The sequence below is a fragment of the Chaetodon auriga genome, chromosome 13 (assembly GCF_051107435.1).
Source record: "Chaetodon auriga isolate fChaAug3 chromosome 13, fChaAug3.hap1, whole genome shotgun sequence".
Classification (NCBI taxonomy): domain Eukaryota; kingdom Metazoa; phylum Chordata; class Actinopteri; order Chaetodontiformes; family Chaetodontidae; genus Chaetodon; species Chaetodon auriga.
Genome location: NC_135086.1, coordinates 21982912 through 22003487, shown reverse-complemented (window position 1 = coordinate 22003487; position 20576 = coordinate 21982912). Strand labels below are relative to the sequence as shown.

Genomic DNA, 20576 nt, shown 5'->3' with positions numbered 1-20576 from the left:
AGAAGGACAGATTAGAAAGCTACAGGAGCTCCACAAATGCATGTCCTTTGTCAGCCAAGAGGACCAAGATGCAATTCTATTACAATCAAGATATGGCAGTATTTTTCCTTTGATACCCACATGCTACTTTCAGTACTTCACCAACCAAGTATGATAATTTGACATGGAACAGAGCCACCAGCACAGGGCTGGTGACCTGCCAGAGGCTGGCAGAGTGGAAATACTCAAGATGAATACAAAATATACCAGCATTCATCTAGGTCTGCTGCTTGTTTTCCACCCAGGATGGAGTAGTGTGCGTGCTGTATTTAGAGCAGGGGAATTATTGAAATAACATTTCATTTCAAACACATGCGTCATCGACTGCCAAATAAAAGCCATAACACCCCAGAGAAAGTCTGTGTCATTATGAGTGCTGGTGTGCAGCTGATTTAGACCTGCCAATGTTCTTATGGATGTCATAAAACATGTAGAAAGTGCATCCATAGCAGCAAAACGCCAGAACGTACAGACCTCGTACTGCCATCGTGATTGTGCTCGGCTCTCTGTGGTTGTCTCAATGAGAGTACATGACTTTATTCTGCCAAATGGATTTATTTACGTAACCTGAGTTAGGTAAAATGGATTAGAACTCATTTGCTAATTTATTATGTTCCCAAATGTGGGTAGAACTGTACCAATCAGTGCCAAGCTGTCTCTCAGTGTGCTTCTTTTGATGCAGTTTCATACGTGCTAGTGCTCAGTCATTACCTTTGTAAATATACATGTTTATTCACAGACATGAACACACATGCCAGCCCTCATGGCTGCAAGGTTGTTTGTGGGGTTTACGCTCTCTCTGTGTCAAAAGATGAATAATTCATTGCTTCTTCGTCTTCCTCGTTCCCCGTCTTTGCGTATCCCTGCATTTACCTACGGGCATGTTACATACAGCAACAAATCTCTATAGATGAGACACAAAGCAATCTGCTCAGAGGATGAGGAGGATTCCGGTTTCACTCAGTGAAGTCAGAGCTAAATGAACCTCTTTTCATCCAAGACTGCTTCCCTAACTCGACTTTTGAGGTCATAACGCTGCAAGAGGAGCTCCAAAGGAAAGATTGAAATTTCCTTATTGAAACTGGGGAATTTTACCACCTGTCGATTTAATTTGTTCAGTTTGAAGTAACTCTATACGTGCACACCCAACAAAAAGCCAGACCAACAGAAGATCAAGTTACAAAGTGAATTTGCTATTTCCATCATTTTTAGAAAAGTTCAGAATTGACAGCATCTTGGATTTGTTGCATACTCTGGCAGTTCATAAATGTACTAATGCCTTTTTTTGTTAATATTGTAAATAATATTTCATAGATGAAGTGAAATTGCCCATAAAATACACAAGTGTGCCATTAAAATGAGACCAAGAGGGCTTCAAAGTCCCTCTAGAGAAAAGTTATTTTCTTAGTCTGATCAGAATGAGTGCTGGCTGCGTCCAGTCCTCTCCATGTGGTGTCCTGCAAATTAGGACAGGCATGAAAGCTGTGCAAACTTTCATATGGGCGACTGGGGACGTTGAAATGTGAGCACATCAGGGAAAGGGTAAACAAAGCGGGGAATGAGAGGAAACTTGCTGCCAGTATATTGTGAGTGGAGCGAAGAAAAACCACCGCGGGCCTGTATAGATGCTTTTGATGCCATATGCGCTTTGCCAGGGACTTTGAGGCAAACTTGAAAATGAATAATTCCTTTTGGCCCTCTCATTTGTCCACCTCTCACTGTTTTTCCTCTTTCTTTTTTTCTCTTGGTCTGCCCCCCCCCCCCCCCCCACTCCACTCCACTCCACTGTATTAAACTCAAACCCCCACCCTCACCCTTCCACAGATCACACTTCAGTTGGAGGACTTGGCGACAGTTTTTACGAGTACCTGCTGAAGGCCTGGCTCATGTCAGATAAGACCGATACAGAAGCCCGCAAGACCTATGATGACGCCATCGAGGTATGGTGCAGCCAGAAATGTGTCTGTATGTGCATACAACATTTTGTTTTCCATAGTTTATTAAGGGACACAAAACCCGGCCCAGCTAGTATCTTTGAACCACACAGCCAGCACTGTCACATCTGTAGTCTCAGTCCGACCTGTGCTCATATTGGCAAGAAAAGTAACAGCTCTTACTGTCATTGCTATTCTTTTTTTAATAACTAACATTGTTTTTGGAAACAATAACCTCAGTCCCTACCGATGGTAGGGAGAGATGGGAGAGATGTCTCCTTTTGTTGTTGTTGTTGTTGTTGTTGCAAAGTAAAGCTGGATTTATCAGGAAGCAGATGTTAGTGGTCTGTAGCTGATGAAGATGTCTGTCAGTCATTAAGAGTGTCACAGAGTGAGCTGAGCAGATGTTACAGAGCAGAGGGTGAGGGATGTGGCTGGATTTCCAATTCTGCACTCATCACTCTGTCCTGCTTTCTCCTGTTTAACCCTCCTCACCCTCGCACACATTACTCAATGCCCCATTCACACAACTGAACCTCATCAATGCATTCGTACACACACACACACACACACACACACACACACACACACACACACACACACACACACACACACACACACGTAACCTCCACCCACTGCTGTAATAAATATTGCGTCATTCCCCTTTGTCTGACCGCACATCTTCAAATGTCTGCGCTCACATCCAAACACATACATTTCAACACATCCTGGTCCTGTTTCGGTCACTACCTGCATACAAATACACTCACACACTCATATGTGCACTTCATATTTCATGTGTACACATTCCTCCTGAAAACATGCTGCTTCATTCCACTTTTTCGCACACGCTCCCTTTGTCCAGGCCATCGAGCGCCACCTGATACGCAAATCCAACGGCGGTCTGACATTCATTGGTGAGTGGAAGAACGGCCACCTGGAGAGGAAGATGGGTCACCTGGCTTGCTTCGCCGGCGGCATGTTCGCGCTGGGCGCCGATGGTTCACCTGATGACAAGGCCGGACACTACCTGCAGCTGGGAGCTGAGATTGCACACACCTGCCACGAGTCCTATGACAGGACAGGTGAGGAGGGCAGTGGGGTTTACTCAAACACAAACACACATATGTTTATAGTATGAATAAGGCTGGTACTGTATTATAGTACAGACGTCTCTCAACTAATATGAAATAACTATTGATAATAACAAGCTGAAGATGAGCTTTCATGTTTGATTACAGTGGTGTTTTAGAGACTGGTACATCGAGTGGTCATGATGTTTTAGAAGGTATTACGGTTTGAGTCGATGGAAGCCTAAATGTGTCATCGTGATATGAAGCAGACCTTTCTGAATACCTGCTCGGAGTGTTTTCTGGAGAGGATCAATAGTTGTCAGCAGAGAAACACCAGTCTGTGATCGTGCATCATTACTGCATGTCCAAATCTGTGTGCTTGTGTGTGTAGTCAGAAAGTGTGAGGTTGTGCTGAGAAAGAGAAGAGGTTGCCGTGGCAACAAATGAAGATGAGAGAGAGAGAGCACAAGAGGGAGGATGGGAGGGAGAAGAGAGAACTTTCTGGGTAGGTGGCAGGGAGTTTGATAGCAGCGGTCAGACTGTCTAAGGTTGGTCTGTTGGGTCTTAATGAGCAGTCATTCATGTAAACGTGTGTGTGTGTGTGTGTGTGTGTGTGTGTGTGTGTGTGTGTGTGTGCGCGTGCGCATGTCCATGTATTCCTCACTTTGTGGGGGCAGTCCCCATAATGTAAATCATTAAATTTTAGGATGCAGACTTCGGTTAAGGTTAAGGCGTGCGTGCGTGCGTGCGTGCGTGCGGGCGTGCGTGCGGGCGGGCATGTGTGCGTGCGTGTGTGTGTGTGTGTGCTTGTGTGTGTGTGTGCTTGTGTGTGTGTGTCAGTGAGCCATGTCAGCCGCCTCTTTGGCTTCTCAGTAATTTTCCACAGTTAGGCTCGTAATACTTACCACACTTAATTGGAAAGAAAAAACCTTGTAAAAAGATGATAACCCTGTAGAATCAGTGATGTCGGAGGCGTTGCTTTATCACGCATACACAAACACACACCCACACATATACACAGGCAGTATTTCATATCAGCTCTGACCTGTAATCACCAGCAACTGAACCATAAAGACAAACATGCAAAAGATGATTTTCAGCTCCTCTTTCCTGTTTTCCTATCTTAATCTGTCTCTCGCTCGTTCACCTTCCTTCCTCAAGTGTTGAAGCTTGGCCCGGAGGCCTTTAAATTCGACAGCGGACTGGAGGCGGTGGCTGTACGGCAGAATGAGAAGTACTACATCCTACGGCCGGAGGTCATCGAGACCTACTGGTACATGTGGAGATTCACCCACGATCCCAAATATCGGCAGTGGGGCTGGGAGGCAGCACAGGTAATGAATAACTGCATAAACTTTTAAAACCACTAAGCTGATATTGAGACCTCCTATTTCAAAATCAATCTAATGTTCATTTTTTTTATTGAAATGACTGTCAGCACCTTTTACAGACATCTGCAGTGCTTTGTTCAATGTGAACCACCAAGACGCATCTGTTCAGACAGCTGTTGGATTTGCTTTGCAGCACCAAACAAGAACAGTATAAGAGCCTGTTCTCCCAAACAAAGAAGAGCTAAAAGCATTTTTACATGGAGGACAGCCATGAAGCAGGAGAAGCCTGATGGAGAAGTTCTCTCCATGACTCCATGACAGCTCTGACTCTCATGTGTTGCTCTTGAGAACACAGAGCGTCACAGAGGAGGGAGAGGGGTCACAAATAGCAAAATTCAGTATGTGTATGGGATATGTAGTCCAGTAAGATATCACCCTGAAATGGAGTTAAAGGTTGATCACATAGGGTAAGTGGGGCTTTACCCAATGACAGTTTATTAAAGGTGTGGTGCAGATTGTTCACCGTGTTTTTAAAGGGAAATTTGAAGATCACCAAGCCCAGACTCAAGCAGAACACACAGTGTGGATCCAGTTTTTAGAGGTCCAAAGCAGAGTGCGTTCACGATGATTACATAGGTGAATGCGGTGGGAACGCACAGGCAGTGAAGTACAGCTGTGAGTGAATTTGACTCTGATCTTGGAGGCAAATATAAGAACATTAAGTTTGCTTTGTGGCATGAGGTAATGGATTAAAGGCATGGCCATGCAGTCGTAGATGAATGGCAGGTTCACGCTCTACAAAAATTCCCTTTAGCAATTCTAGTTGGAGATGTGAAAAACCATCTTCTTTGCACCATTGAACTAGTAAATGAGTTCTCTATTTGATTTGTGTGTTGATCAGTAAATGTCAAACCTCCTGAATATATATTATATTATCTGAGCCGGGCTCGTTTTCATGCAGATGAAACTGTGATTTCATATTGACTTTTGAGTCACTTCCTGTAAGTTAGAGAAGGTCAGCCTGTGCCTAATCGTGAGCCTGTATTTGTCTCCGCTAAAAGCATGTCAGAGCGAAAATGAAGAGCTGTTTTCATGCCATTCCCCCCGTGCCTGTGTCAACCTCTGGCAGCGATCCGTTTTAAGTTTCATTTGAGCTCGTGAAATCAGATGGGTGCACCGCTCCAGACAGAAAAATGAGTGGAGTCAAAGTGGTGCTCTATCGCCCTCTTTCTTGTGTGGTCTTCTTCAGACCTTCACTCTGTGGTCCTTGCAGCATGTAGATTTCTCTGTGTCATAATCACAGTGTAGAAAATGATTTTTCATATGTGTCTGTTTTTCCGTGTTGGAAACATGTACCTGTAGGTGGATGTGCGAGTCTTTCAGGCGTTATAAGTTATTTATTCCTCTTGTAGAAATGTTCTGAATAGCTTCATGAAAGCAGAACAGGAATGAAAGCCCTTCTATCCTTTTCACTCCCGTGCTCCATTCCTTCCGACAGAGGATTAAAGAGCTCGTCTTCTATGCAGCAGTCGATGTGTCTGCTCCGTCTGAATCTCAGCTGGCCTGCTTGTCATCCTCTTTTCATACTCTCCTTTCTCCTCTGTCTCTTGCCAATCTTCTTGTCACCTTTTTTTCCTCCATTTTTAAGCAGTGAAACAACGTCTTTGTTTTTCTGAAAGGGAGTAAGTGCATATGCACTCGTGTGCCAAGCAGATACTTTAGCAGCAGTGTTTATGATGTACAATTGTACAAAGTTTGAGTGACGCTATAGAGAGCTGGCCCTGAAGGGCTCATCTTTGTCTCTTGCATTATTTCATATTGCATATATACATAATACAAAGCAATGCAGGTGACAGATCCTACATGCTGTACTGATATTGTTTCATTTGAGTAAAAAGAGAAAACCAAATGCAGTCGAGGGTATATCCGTCCTACATATATCAATGCAAAATAAGTATATTTAGTGTTACTCACCTGTGGAAGAGGTCCAGTCCATCCTGACAGTGATCATTAATCAGCTTATCGTCCAACTCCGTCCTCTCTGCTCATGGACCCACCGTCAAACCGCCCTGGCTGGCCAGTCCCTGGAGCCGCCAGCAGCCCACTGGCCAGGCTATGGGAGATGACTCTGGAGCTGTCAGAGGATCACAAAGCTTGTCTATTTGATGCAAGAGGAGTCACTCGGGTTTATTTTCATTGGCTAGCTGTTGCATTGAGTCTCAAACTGAGTATTTTGGTTTGTTTCCTGGGATCCTGCAGAGGAGTATTTAGTTGAGATAAGGACCCCTTCACTGATAGTTGAACTGTGGGTTTTGTGTCGAGCACTAGCTGGCTCCTTGGTGGAGGTCTGAGAGCATTTTCTAATTAAAAATTTAGTTATCGTTACGGGTCGTTCAGCAACTCTGACCTTGAAAACATTTCAGATGTGGGCCTTTGAGTAATGAGCTTGAGAACCCCTGTCATACAGTATGCACTACACACGACTCTTTAGAGTATACCATTTTGTGCAGTTTGTGTAAGAAAACAATTTACTATTTTGTAATAATAGCATGACATCGACGTCAGACAAGCACGGTCTGATGTCAGTCAAACTGCAACTTAAGAATGCCAAATGGCAGAAGAAAAATGATTTTTCATATTTGACACATTATGGTTTGTTTTTAAAGATTTTCTGGAGCTATCTTACCACCATCAGCAATTTATTACAGTTTTTCCAGTTTTGAGCTGCTCCTCAGTTTGTGTTTGCCTTCAGATGTGGGAGAACATCCACCACACTCTGAAGTCAAAGGTTTCTTAGTGAGCATACTGACTTTGTTTTAATATGCTTTTATTTTGTTACTCTGGCAGTGAGAAGACACTTAAAACCTGCCTAGAATCAGTATCTAGGATGGAATTGGGCCATCTTGGATATTTCACATATTTTATGCTTCATCCTTTTTCTTTTTTCTCATCAGAATTTTTTTCTTTCTCCTTTCTGTATCGTTTTATTTCTTTTCATTTTGCTCACACAGATATATGCAGTAACTTTCTCACACAACAGCTGAGGCTCTTTTCCCCCCACGTATGCACATACACACAACTCACACAAACACCTGTGATCTTCTCTGTATGTTCCCTCAGAGGTCAGCTTCTCTCTCCATCTCTCTGTCTCACACACACACACACACACACACACACACACACACACACACACATACACACACACACACACACACACTCACTCTCTCTTCCTGTAAGCCAGCTTCATCAGTCTGGCACACCAAACCTGCCTCTGTTTGTCACCCTACCTCTTTTCACAGCAGCCATTAACACTGGCTGGCTTTTACCTCTGTGTGTGTGTGTGTGTGTGTGTGTGTGTGTGTGTGTGTGTGTGTGTGTGTGTGTGTGTGTGTGTGTGAGAGAGAGTGTGTGGAGGAGCCCACCTGCTGTAATATGAAATGTGAAAGACAGGATGAAATGTGATTTGCAAATCGATCCAGGCCACATATGGAGGTGGTTTGAAATGCCGTTCTCATCAGACTTCTACAGATGCATGTCAATCCGGATGCTCTGGCCACTCAAATCAGATTTCAAAGTATCTCTGGAGCCAGTGTTTTCTCTTTTATCATAGCAACCCTTGCAGCTAAGTTGGAGATGTCTGGACATAAAATCCAATCTGATCACTTACAATTAACAGTGTGGGCAGTTTGTTTTGAACATCTGGAGCCTCTCACGCCAGCTGTGTGTTCCCTAGTTATAACGTAAATTATTACTGTTGTGATTAATTTATTACTAAAATCACAGCGGTTGTGCCATGGAGATAAATTACAACATAACTCTGGAGAATAGCTAAGTGCCTACAGGTGCTCTGAGGGTAGGCGTTCAGAAAATGTCACAGAATTCTACTCATTAATGGTAAAACAGCAGTTTCTCTGCCACACAGCTTCATGTTTCATTGACTCCATGCCATTTAGGAACACGGTAATCTAATTTATTGGTGTTTTTTAATATTAAAGTGCTGTAATGCCAACAATGCTTTTTGATCATGGATTGGCCACTTGTCTTAGTTGTGATTTTAGGTCCAAACCAGTTAGGTTGAACCCCAAGAAACTGTGGTGCAACCAGTTTAAGAAGCTGATTTAGTTCCAAAGTGCCGGGAGTGTGGACTGTGCACCCCGACTGAGGAGAGAACACACAGCTGGTGCAGCCCAGTCTGATCTGAAAAACAAGTGTGATTTGCCTGCAGTCGGAGGTAGCTGCAGACACCCTGCTTGTCCTCCTCCTCCTCCTCCTCCCACAGGTAGACCTTTTATCAGACCTTTTATTTGGCGCAGATGTTTGTGGTGTGTTTGAAGATTTGAAGTTCCTGCTGAGCATGTTTTTGACTGCAAATGTGTCTTTTAAGCACTCAGACATAATGAAGGATATACTCAGCTTGATACTGGTGTGTGTGCGTGTGTGTGCGTGCTTGTGTTATTGTGGGACGCTGCAGTGTGGATCCAGAAGGGCAAACGCACGTCGGGTGCAGCAGCCTATTAATAACAGGAATTACTGTCCAAACTCCTCGTGATGGAAATCTGCTGTCAGCAAAATGGTCACTCGAGGACAGGAAGGGAGGTGTGTGTGTGTGCGTGTGTGTGTGTGTGTGAGTGTGAGTATGTGTGTGAGAAAGACAAGGACGGAGATAATGCTTTCAATTACATGCGTTAATAGTGAAAGTCGATAAGGTATGAGTAGGAGTGCAATGCAGCCAGAATTTTTATGGCGGCACAAGATTCACTGTAACAAGTCCTCATGGTAAATCATCAGGGCACACAGGTAACAGCCACTGTCAGCTCGACCATCACTGCATTTTTAATGAGCTGTTGCCAACTTGTATGCGTGTGCGTGTGTGTGTGCGTGGAAAGGGGAGAGCACCTGCTCACAAATTCGACTTGTTTTCTTGATACATTTTTCCACCTCAAAGCCAAAGCAGCACCCAGGATCTGCAGCAGGACATCACCGAGGTGCACCGTGACTCTACAGTGAAGAGCTTTTCTTGGTTTTGCTAGCCCATTGATGTGCCACTGATTTGTGATCTGTTTTATTAGAAATAATAAAAAATCAACATAACACTTAATTTGAAGGGTTGCATAGAGTTGCTTAAGGTGTTTAAAAGCATTTGACAGTCTTAGTGTTTCAATGATTAGTCCAGATCATTCCACTGTAGTGAGAAAATCACTGATGACACATGACACGAGTCTGATTTTAAATGTATGTTTCTTTCCTTTGGAGTGCTGCCATGTTGTTTTTGTTTGATATTTTTCCTCATTTCAACAACGCTGGATGTAACAGGCCACCTGCTTATCCTGCGTGGGTTTTTTTTTTTTTTTTTTTGCAGACATCAGACCATTGAAGTGGCCCAGGTGGTGCTGTTGTCTGACTGGCTGTCCTCCATGTTTGTTGGTTTTGTTGCTGTTGAAACACTGACATCACATCTATGCTGTTTGGAGGATAAGACATAAAACCCTAGAAATCAAAAGTGAATAGACAGAGAGGAGATTTACACCACAATTCAAACCACCTACAAAAGTGGTTTAAATTTGTCCTGAAAAGACTGGACACCACAAAATCAGATGCACATGCTCTGACTGTCGATTCAAATCCACGCACACACAGATGACATGCTCAGAGGCTGTTGTTCTTGTAACAGCTCGTGAAAAGAAACGAGAACAGCTACGTCAGAAAGAAACGTCCACTGGACGTCTGCAGACGAAGGTGCACGGGTAACGTCATTAGGAGAGTGTGAGTGTGGCCCCTGAGAGGCCCCGCAGGTGCTGCCTGGCTGAGGGAGAGGAGGAGAACTTTTACTGTTCTGCAGTTCTGCAGCAGCTCCCTCACATGCAGCGTGACGTGAAACAAAGAGCGTGTTCCCTCTTCACGAAGCTGCGTCTGGCTGATGAGGGACAGAAAGAAAATGTTGGAGAGTGAAATGTAAATGGTGGGGAGGCAGGGCGAGGCGTGTGTGCTAATCTTCTTTTCCTCCCGCTTTCTGCAGCTGCTGTTTCCCGCGTGTCTCCCCAGGACTCAGTCTAATCTGTCACAAGCAAAGAAATTAATTATAGCATGCTTTTGAAAGCTTGTTAAACTTGTGCTCTCCACCACCCCCCACCACCCCCTCTTTGCCCTTTTCCTTTTGCTTCCCCTTGTTTTTTTTCTTCCTCCATGTGATCCCACCGTCATTCTTTTCTTTATTCCAACCTTTTCTACGTCCACGTCCGTTCCCACTTTATCCTCTTTCTGGACATTCTATCCTTTCTTCCTTTCTTTTTTCCACTACCCTTCTCTCATCTTCCTTGCATCCCCTTTCCTCTTTTCTTAATCCTCTCCTGTTCTCCTTTCTTTCTTCTTCTCCTCTCTCTCTCTTCTCCTCCCTCCCCTGCTCTCTCCCTCCCTCTCCCCTCCAGGCCATTGATAAGTACTGCAGGGTGAGCGGAGGATTCTCAGGGGTGAAGGATGTCTACTCTTCCAACCCGACCTACGACGATGTGCAACAGAGCTTCTTCCTGGCCGAGACACTCAAGTAAGCCACTGATAGGTTGATTAACCGGCCTGAGCTATGAATCATCAATATGTTCATTGATTAATAATCACAGTTTTGATTAATATAATGAATTGGTGGGTGGGTGAAAGGACATCACCATCGCCATCACTGATGGATGAGGGGAGAAGAGACTGACTGCAGACTTTGACCCAGAGGGTGAAGAGAAGCCTAATGTGGCTCTCTGCTTCCCCCTGCTGGCATATCTTTGAACGTCGTCTCCTCCTGGCGTTACTGTACATGTCCACTGACCTGACGTAGTTCAGTTCACAGCTGTTACTGTCAGTCAAACTGTGACAGGCCAAGATGATCAGAAAACAGAGCAAACTGGGCTTTAATGGCTGCTCTGTGTTAGCAGGAAGCTTCTCATCAGCCCTCCATTTTTAACTTAAATGTGTCTGAAATTAACACCCACAAAGCGTCTAACACCAGTAAAATTAGTCTTTGGTGTGTGAGTCGTTAAAGGTCACCCTCCGCGCTGTGCCGGTAACGTTCTGAGACGATGACATTTGAGTGCCTCGGCGCACTGCAGCCTTTGGTGTGTGTCCGCTCTCAGTCTTTGTCCCTGCTGGCTTTGAGTCAAACACATCAGAGCAACGCAGCAGCTCTGTGTCAGACAGACTCACACTCACACTGACCTGCACACACACGCCGCGTCCAAAGTTCGGTGGGTGTGCTGCATGGAGCGTGAGTTCGACTCGACCATTTGGTGATTATTGTTAAAATGTGAAACTGAATCCCCACAGTTTGTGCGTTTGTCAGATTGATTTTCATTTGATCAGATTTTAACAAGAATTACAAAGCGAGTGGAGGAAAGCTCTAAATGCTTTACAGTCTCAAGTCTGTACAGAAAAATGAACCATTTTTTGAAGGTTATTTCAGCTGATAAAGGTTTGCAAAACTTGATTTAGAGTCACATTCTTTATATTTACTGTATCCAGAATCTGAATTCAGGATTTCGAGCTTCCTGTACCTCTAAGCTTACACTGTGTGCTTTATCTTAGCAAATCTGCAGAAATGATTTGCACCTTCTCTCTTCTTCTTCAACTTCCCCTCCCAATCCCTCTCATCCTCACTCCCTCTGTCAATCCCCCGTCCCCACACATATCCTTCCCTCCACCCCCCCCCCCCCCCCCCTCAGGTATCTGTACCTGCTGTTCTCCAGCGATGACCTGATGCCGTTGGAGAGCTGGGTCTTCAACACGGAGGCTCACCCACTTCCTGTCCTCCACCTGGGCAATATCACGCTGCCTGGCAGCGAGCCGGCTCAGCGGTAGACAGACAGGCCCTCCTCCTCCACCACAGCACCAGGGGGCGCCACCTGCCTGCCTGCCCAAAAACCCACCCACCAACACTGGACAAACTTACATTCAGCTCTACAGACTCAACTGCTTTTGGACTGCAGACATCAACCAGAGGAGACTGAGAGCGCCTGCGGCACAGACCGCTGCAGCGTGGAGAGGATGTCGACGCTCCCTCTCGTCTTCTGCGTTTTACTCTTTGACTCTCTCCGTCGATCTCTCTGTCTTCTCTGCTTAAATCAGAAGGATGGTGGGTTTGCTGCTCAGCCTCACGACTGGCTTGAATTGACTCTTTTCTCTGAAGGACCAAGCTCCAAAACCGAGGCTTGATTGAGTTTTTTTTTTTTTTTTTGTTATTGTTTTTAGTGTTTATTTGAAATTTGACCAAGCTTTCCTCCCATACAGACTGAAGCTGAGGCACTGAGAGTGCATATGAGGTTTTGTGAAGGATCACACAGTCGGTTTGACACTTCACTGATGGAAGTGTCATTTTTCCAGGCAGACAGACTTGAGGACTTTACAGGGTCTGTTGATAAGGTTTTTTTTTTTTTTTCTGACAAATCGTTTATGGGGACACAGGGTTGAATCAAAGCCCTCCGCTCCCCCCTGACCCTCCCCCTTCCCCTCCCCCTCCCCATTCCGCTTCCTGTTAAATCTTCATCAGACGAACTTTGACCTGGAACTGTTCGCAGCTCGTCACATCATCAGAGCGAGGGCGGGTTGTGGCAGCAGTCCCCACCTCCCTCTCTAATCCTCCTTTTTCAGAAAAGTGGACCATTGTAAGTGGAACAGTAACGACACAGGGACAGCAGCAGGCCTCCCCGTCTTCACCACTCTCCACCTCCGCATCGTTCCAGTGTCTCTTCCAGTCAGAGACATCACCGGGCCACGTTTCTCCCAAACATTCTGCTGCTATTTGTTTGGATGCTGCTTTTTTTTTTTTGATCTCTCTCCTTTTTCTTATCACACCGTTGTATAGTTTCTCCCAAGCTTATCAAGCCCTCCCTCAGCTCCTCTGTTCTCTGATATCCCACCTTGTCATAAATCGCTCCAAATCATTTTCATTTATGAGACGAGGCTAGAACCCAACCATGCCTGTGTGCGACTGTGTGTGTGTGCGTGCGTGTGTGTGTGTGTGTGCACGCGTGTGGTTAAAATAACCTCTGCTGTAAATCATTTATTTGTGCACTTTGTATGGGAGGACTATGGACAAGAGGAAAGTAGAGGTATAGCACTGAAAGAGCTGAATAAATGACTTTTCTACGTCTCCCTGCTGAGCTCCCATGCCACATTTTCTCTGTTCAAGCCCATATCACTGACTGGAGCACTTATCTGGAAGTTGCATGAACTCATCGTGGTGTCAGAATTCTCCATTTTTCTTTACCACTTTTTCCTTACTTCTTGCTCTTATCTCCTCCCTCTTTAGCACTACCTCTCCTGTCCACAATAAAAAGTCTAAAAGAGGCCTTGAGTCTCAGAGAAGCCACATGACTCTGAAAAGTCTGGTAAAGTATGAAACCTTAATTTCATCACGTCCAACTTTTTAGATGATTTCCCGTCGCTTGGGAATCACCAAACTATTTTGGATTAAAAGATGAAAATGTTCTCATTTCAGCTTCAGATACTTGCTCCATCCATCTGTTCAATTTACAGCGTAAAGCTGCGAATCCATTCCCTCTGCGTTAATTGCTTAGTGAACAATCATGACCAGCTGCTGTACGTTGATTTGACCCCGTTCATCATATTGTCCAACTGCTAAATGCTCTCATCATATCATCAATCAGTCATCAGAATCTTAATATCTGTGAAGAAACGGAAGTCTGGGGGAAGTCTGAGTTCTTGAAGTAGAACAAATCAGTCAGAGGCACCACACACACCACGCTGTCTGCTCACTTACCAACGTGCTTCTGCCTCCAGTTATCGCCCTTGACACAACTCTCTCTGCTCCAGCGTGAGGGATTTACTGCTCGGGTTGCTCTCATAATAGATATTACAGTCTGTTAAAAACATGTTTTGTTAGCAAACGACCAAAACAAGTCGACTCTGAAACAGTCCTCCCCGGTGACAGATTTGCTGACTGCTGGACCTTGACTAAAAGGTTTACACATCTCAGTGTGACCTGCTGTATCAAGCGCTCCTTCTTAGACTCTCTGAAGGACACTGGGCAGGATTTTTATGCTAAACTCTACACCAACTTACAGTCAACAAAGTGGGGCTGGAGAATAAAAAAAAAAAAAAAAACATCTTATTCGTGTCGACTTAGATGCTGCAGATTCAGCCCACACCCCACTTTAAACCTGAAATTTGGCATCTCCAACACAAACCTCAAAACATTCATTAAACACCATTTTAAGCACAAGAACATACTGCAGTCGTTTCTCCAGTGCAAATTTAAAATATGAGGCAGCGTTAGACGCATAAGCGTTTTTAGATGTTGTACACATACAGCAGTGATGTGGTCTCCTAACATTATTTTGATCATACGTTGTCCAATGGTACGTTGAAATGACGAACGCTGCTGTCACCTTTGCTGTGAGCCACGTTGAGTTTGTAGCGGAACTGCAAGAAATGTTAACCAGTGGGGGACAAAATGGCAGCAGGCGGGGGGGACGGGATGTTGAGTGAAGGCAAATAATACATTCAGGAAGCCAACCAGCGTACAGACAACATCACTTCAACTTTCCTGTGGTAATGAGTCTGACTGCAGGAGACCTGCCGAGGTTACATAATCCAATACGACAACAACAACAACAGTCAGTCAGTGTGTGTGTGTGTGTGTGTGTGTGTGTGTGTGAGAGAGAGAGAGAGAGTATGTGTGTTTCAAATGTTCTGACAGTTTCTGTGAGCTCATTAATAAGCCTGTTGGTTACCAGTCTGTGTGACATAAATCTCCAACGTGTACAAATCTGCATATTAACTGACTTTTAGGTGAAGAGGAAACGACAAACGCTGATTTTAATGCAGCTGTTGAAGCTGAAGATGAGGAATTGCACTAAACCCAGAAGAAGTGTGTGTGTGTGTGTGCGTGTGTGTGTGTGTTTGGATTCTGTTCAGGCCTTACTGTCAGACGTGACGCCTTGGCCCACACTGTGCTCTTTCACGCTCTTTGCTTTGTGTTTTTTCATACATGGTGATGATATCAGGTCGTTCTTACTGTTTTTCTTTGCACAAACATTGCCTGTCCTCTGGCGTGCAGATAGACTCAACTGTGATAGAGTAAAAACAAAAGAGCTGAAAACAGGCTTTACAGCAGCAGAGAAGAGCAAATGATAACTGCACAGACAGAAACAGGCTTTAACATTTTTTTTTTTTTTTTTTTTTTTTACTTCCAGCCACGCGACTAAAGCTCCTCTAAACACATATGAATATGTATTTCCAGCTTTCTATATCCTGATAAAGATTCAGGGCAGTAGGTCAGCTGCCCGTCTGTAGGTGATGTTCACATCACTGACTGCAGAAACGGAAACGGGCAATAAAGACAGAAATTTAAGCGATAGTTGTCGGCGATGTTGCTCTTTGCCTCAAAATGCTGCACATGTCAAGTGAGCACAAACTGTTCCAGCCAACACAAAGACATGAGAAGAGATTTAAAGCATGAGGCTGGACGGAGAATAAGAATACAAATCATGTCAGCTTTATTTGTATCCTCCCAGATATTCTTTTCTTATTGTCAACAGATCCCACAAAAAGACCAAAACCAACAACGAGCTGATCCTTCTAACAAGTGTGTGTATTATCATTGTTATTGTTCTTATCAGGCGCACACACTCACTCAAGAGTAAAGTGTGTATTAATCTGCAGCTGTTCTGCTTACTCCTGTCTGAGTAACGTGCGACACAGACAACAACGGCCACTGTTTTGGAAGTTTTTTTAAAGAAGTTCAACTGAGCTATGAAATATATTTGTGAGCTTTTTTTAAATATTTTCATTTTCATTGGAATTTAGAGATGAGAGCATAGACAGAGGAGGGAGGTCTGAAGTGTGGAGAGACACATGGTGGGTGTTGGTCTTCTGGTGGGACTGGACAACCATGATATAGAATAAAAGCATTAAAAAGCTGAACATGGGATAATATCTGCCTTATATTTTAAATATGTTTGGAAATTGTCACCTATATGTCCTGATTAGACAAACCAGCGGAGGAAGCAGTTACAGATGACAAGAATGTCTTAATATCAAAATATTATATTTAAATGATTTGACTTTTTTTTTTTTTTTTTTTAAATAGATGAAGTAACAGTTGTCCTCAGTTTTCAGTTTACAGTTTGGGGAACCTCTCCCAGCACTCAGCAGCATCTCTCAGTCCACGTTCAGGACATTTCTCTGCCCAGTCCCACATCCAGCACATTTTATTCCCTCCATCTTTTTTCTTCACCATCCACCCAGCATCCTCTCCACATCTCGCTCTCATCTGAACTCTGGTGGCGGTCAACCTCCAGTCCATCGATGCAGTGCAGCCTCTGTCCCCCTCGTCTCTGACATCAAGCTGACATCATCGCCACCTGCTTCTGATAGGGAGGAAGCCCAGGCCAAACCTGGGCGGCCATCGAGTCGCTGCGAGCGACGTTGATTTTGAAAACTGAGTGTTCTGTATTTGTATTTTTACTGAACTAAAAAAAAAAAATACAATTAAAGTATCTGTAAATATGTTTAAAACTGAGACACAAATTCAATAAAGATGTTATGAAAAGTGCTCAGATATGAAGAGTATACTATGGGTTTTGTTTGTTTTTCTCTTTGCATCACCAGCAGCACCATCAGGTCAACATGTCAATGCTTGTCCAACGCTTTGGTTTACAGCCTGCAAAACTAATGCTGATATGCTACACTGAGCTGGTTCGCAGCATTATACCTGCTTGGTATCAGCGTGTTAGCATGTTAACATTAGCATTTAGCTCGAAGTGCCATTGTGCCAAAGTACATCCTCACAGAGCTGCTAGCATGGCTGTCATCTCTTAGTCCTTAGCAGCAGCTCATCTGAATCAAATGAGTTAAACTTGCTGTGTGGAGCCTGTTCACTGGCCTGATTGGACAGATTTCAGTGATTCTTCAGTGGCTGCAGCCAACAAGCGCCACAGTCCAGTTACCAAGGTCCAACTGAACCTGTAAATATAACCGTCATCAAACAACATTCAACATCTTGTTTAAGCCCCGGATTGTGTATAAGAAGGATGTGAATTGTTGTATGTCGTTTTAAATTGTCAGTGTCGCTCAGATGTGTTTGAAAGAACGAACGTGTTCTGGTTTCTGCTGCTCAGCCTGTTGTCACGTCCCTCCAGGATGCTGGCAGAGAGCCGCCCAAGAGTTTGGACAAACGCACAGCAGCCTCTTCCAAGTTGGCTGCTCTGGCGTTAATAAGCACCTTCCTTTGTGGCAGGTTTTGTTTATTCACACACTTCTTTATTCTGAGACTGCTCCCACTTATGTTCATCACATCGCTCTCCCTTAGCACACAATGATCCTACTAGAGTCAACCCAAAGAATAATTTACTTTTCGAGTGCACCAGTGGACTTAGCATTAGCTTACATATATATGTGGTGAAGTTAATTTCACCATCGTTTATCCAGTGATTAATCTCATGGGAACCTGCTTTGAGTGTTCTTGTGTCTAGACCAGCATTGTTCAGCGGCTGAAAAATGTCAGCTCGTTAACACACATTGATGCCACATGCAGAGATTTTTCTGAGACAATTTGACCTTTTCATTGTGTTAGAAGCAAGTAAAATACAAAGGCTATAAAACATCAGGCCGATGTGTCAGTTAAAACTCAGTTTTTGAGTAGATGAACTGGCATATGGTCAGTACTTCACAGTACAGTGTCACCGCTTTCTTTCCTTTGCATTAGATACAATAAAGATGTCCTCCATGTGGTGACCTGATCATTACCTGTTTCAGTCAAATATCTCTTAGTTGCTGTTTTAGAATTTTAGAATTCAGTTAAAAAGGTTTATGGTATCATAGTCCAAAAATAATAATAATAATTATTATTATTAGTAGTAGTAGTCTTAAAACTGTGAACTCTCCGTTGGTGATCATCAAGGCAAATCTCTGCAGGTAATTTCACTGCTGAAATGGGAACTGAGAAGATGAAAATGGAAAGGAAAACATTTGTGCATTCTGCTTTTTAGTTTCCTTTTTTCCTTTTGCATTTGCTCTTTCCCATACGTCATTTTTTGCCTTTTGAATCTCGGAGTTGTACGTGAATGAATTGGCTTGAGCTGAGCGGTGGAGGCCTGATAATGACTGGCCTGCAGGCCACCTTATGGACACAGATGGAGGTCTGCCGCAGTGTATTCTTTGACCCAGGGTGCTGCTGCTGACGCTGTCTGACAGAGCGATGCTTCAGCTCGCTGAGGGCAGCGGTGTGCATTTAGAATGTAGTGGCGCCAAAGTTAAGATTCTGCAATTCAGCATTACATTTAGTAACTACATCACTCCTTCTGGATGAAATCATCCTTCATACACGACTGCTAGTGTGAACAAAAGTAACATATTCAGGAAAGAATCAAACTTCTTTTTACCTCTGTTATTACCCCTTATTACTTACTGATATTTTCCTGCTTCCAGGCTGTCTGAGAATTTAACTGTCTCGTCACATAATGTCACACAAATGTAAACATCGTAGGAGACATGCGAAGTTTAATGTTGTTGGTGAGGGTGTTTTATCTTGAATGTGATGGATGTAGGGTGTAGTCTGTTTGACCATTTAAGTACAGACTGGTGGAGGTGAATAAATAACTGTATTTGATGTCTGTTTGGTCTTGACGTCCTCATTAATGAAGGCAAATATTTGGACGGGTAGTTCTGTCCCGATTCTGACATCCCGTCAGCGTGTGTGAACAGGTGTGTGTTTGTTCTGCCAGAGCGTGTTAACCATAAGAACTTAAATGAAAAACATAGATGCCTGTGGGTGGTGCTTTCCTCACAATGGCATCACTAACTCTGTCATCTCTGTCCGGATCAGTGTGTCATACCAAAATCTATTCACCGTCCACACAGAAACCATCTCAATACACTTCAAACTTCTTCCTCAATCCCTTCCTCTTCCTCAGTTTGGTTGATTTTGCCTGTTGCCTCTGATCATCAGGCTCCACTCCTGATTTGCTCCCCGGTGTTCTTCGTTTGAGACAAGCTGTTAATGCACATCCCCCCAGTGGAGCGTGTCGGTATTTTTACTGGCTCTTGCACAGATATTTAAGATTCTGCAGATCCTGTCAGATACAAACCCACAGATAAACAGCACATTTCCAGATATTGTTGACTCCTGCCCACCGTCAGCATCAGTGAAATCTCTCTGTCCCACCTGGCTATTACATGCTGCATTTCAGACAGTAGGTCCAAACATTTTAGCCATCATTAACTGCTTTCTGTCAAGTGGCATTTTCTCCAAATGCCAGCAGAAAACAAGGCAACAATAAATGGCATCATAAGCATACAGTATTATTCAGGGAGGATTGACAAAAACAAAAAAAAACAAAAAAAAAAAACCGCTTCTCCCATGATTAACCAAAAAGGACGTCCTGACATCATCCAGGTAAGTTCAGTTAGCTGAGGATGAAACTGTGCATCAGTCATCATCAGTCAGCTACAAGAAGAAGAATGGAACGGCACCAAAGCTTAATAAAGAGTCTATAGTTTAGGATTACATTTAGTAACTATAATATTTTTTCTGGATCATCCTCTATACACAGCTACCAGTGTGAACAAAAAATAGATATATCTGCAAAACTACTGACACTTTGCCTTCAGTGCTATATTGCATGCTAACATGCTTAACAAAGATTGTGAAACTGCTAAATATTACGTGCTATCACTAATCAAAAAAACATCATGTGACCTTTGTCATCATGAGCATGCTGGCCTGCAGCTGTTAGCATTTAGAGCTCAGAGCACTTCTGTGCCTAAGAACAGCCTCACAGAACTGCGACGTGGCTGCAGACTCTCAGTCTCGTCAGTTTTCTTCATTTCATAAACGCTACATGTTTCAGTAATTTCAGATTTGTTTCTTTTTAATTTGTCCCTCTGCTTAAGTTGTGTTTAGGACAAGCTGAGGCAAAGATAATGACAGCTGAAATTAGCCATACTCCTTTGGTCTGGCTTCAGTTAAGTCCCAAGCTCTCTTTGTTTGAGTCCAACACACCAGGGTCATGTGCAAGTCAGATCCAGAGCCGTCTTCGCCATCACGAAATGTGCATTGTTGCTGTTCCCATAGAAGTGCTCATAGAACTGTTCACCAAATCAATTATTTATCTTAAAACTGTTTCCAGCCTGCTGCCTGAAAAGATATCAACCTGTCTGAGTTGAGGAATTCTCTGGTTCAGGCTGGCTGTTGATAAGTC

At 43.8% G+C, this 20576-nt stretch overlaps 1 protein-coding gene across 2 annotated transcripts in view; it reads left to right on the top strand.

The window, feature by feature from the left end:
- Nucleotides 1-14458, top strand: part of man1a2 (mannosidase, alpha, class 1A, member 2) — a 117414-nt gene extending 102956 nt beyond the window's left edge. For both annotated transcript variants that reach the window (XM_076746405.1, XM_076746406.1), the window contains exons 10-14: nucleotides 1864-1979; nucleotides 2839-3058; nucleotides 4208-4380; nucleotides 10803-10918; nucleotides 12078-14458. In XM_076746405.1, the coding sequence (XP_076602520.1) occupies nucleotides 1864-1979; nucleotides 2839-3058; nucleotides 4208-4380; nucleotides 10803-10918; nucleotides 12078-12213 (761 nt within the window). In that variant the 3' untranslated portion in view covers nucleotides 12214-14458. The remainder of the gene's footprint in view (nucleotides 1-1863; nucleotides 1980-2838; nucleotides 3059-4207; nucleotides 4381-10802; nucleotides 10919-12077) is intronic.
- The last annotated feature ends 6118 nt before the right edge of the window (nucleotides 14459-20576 follow it).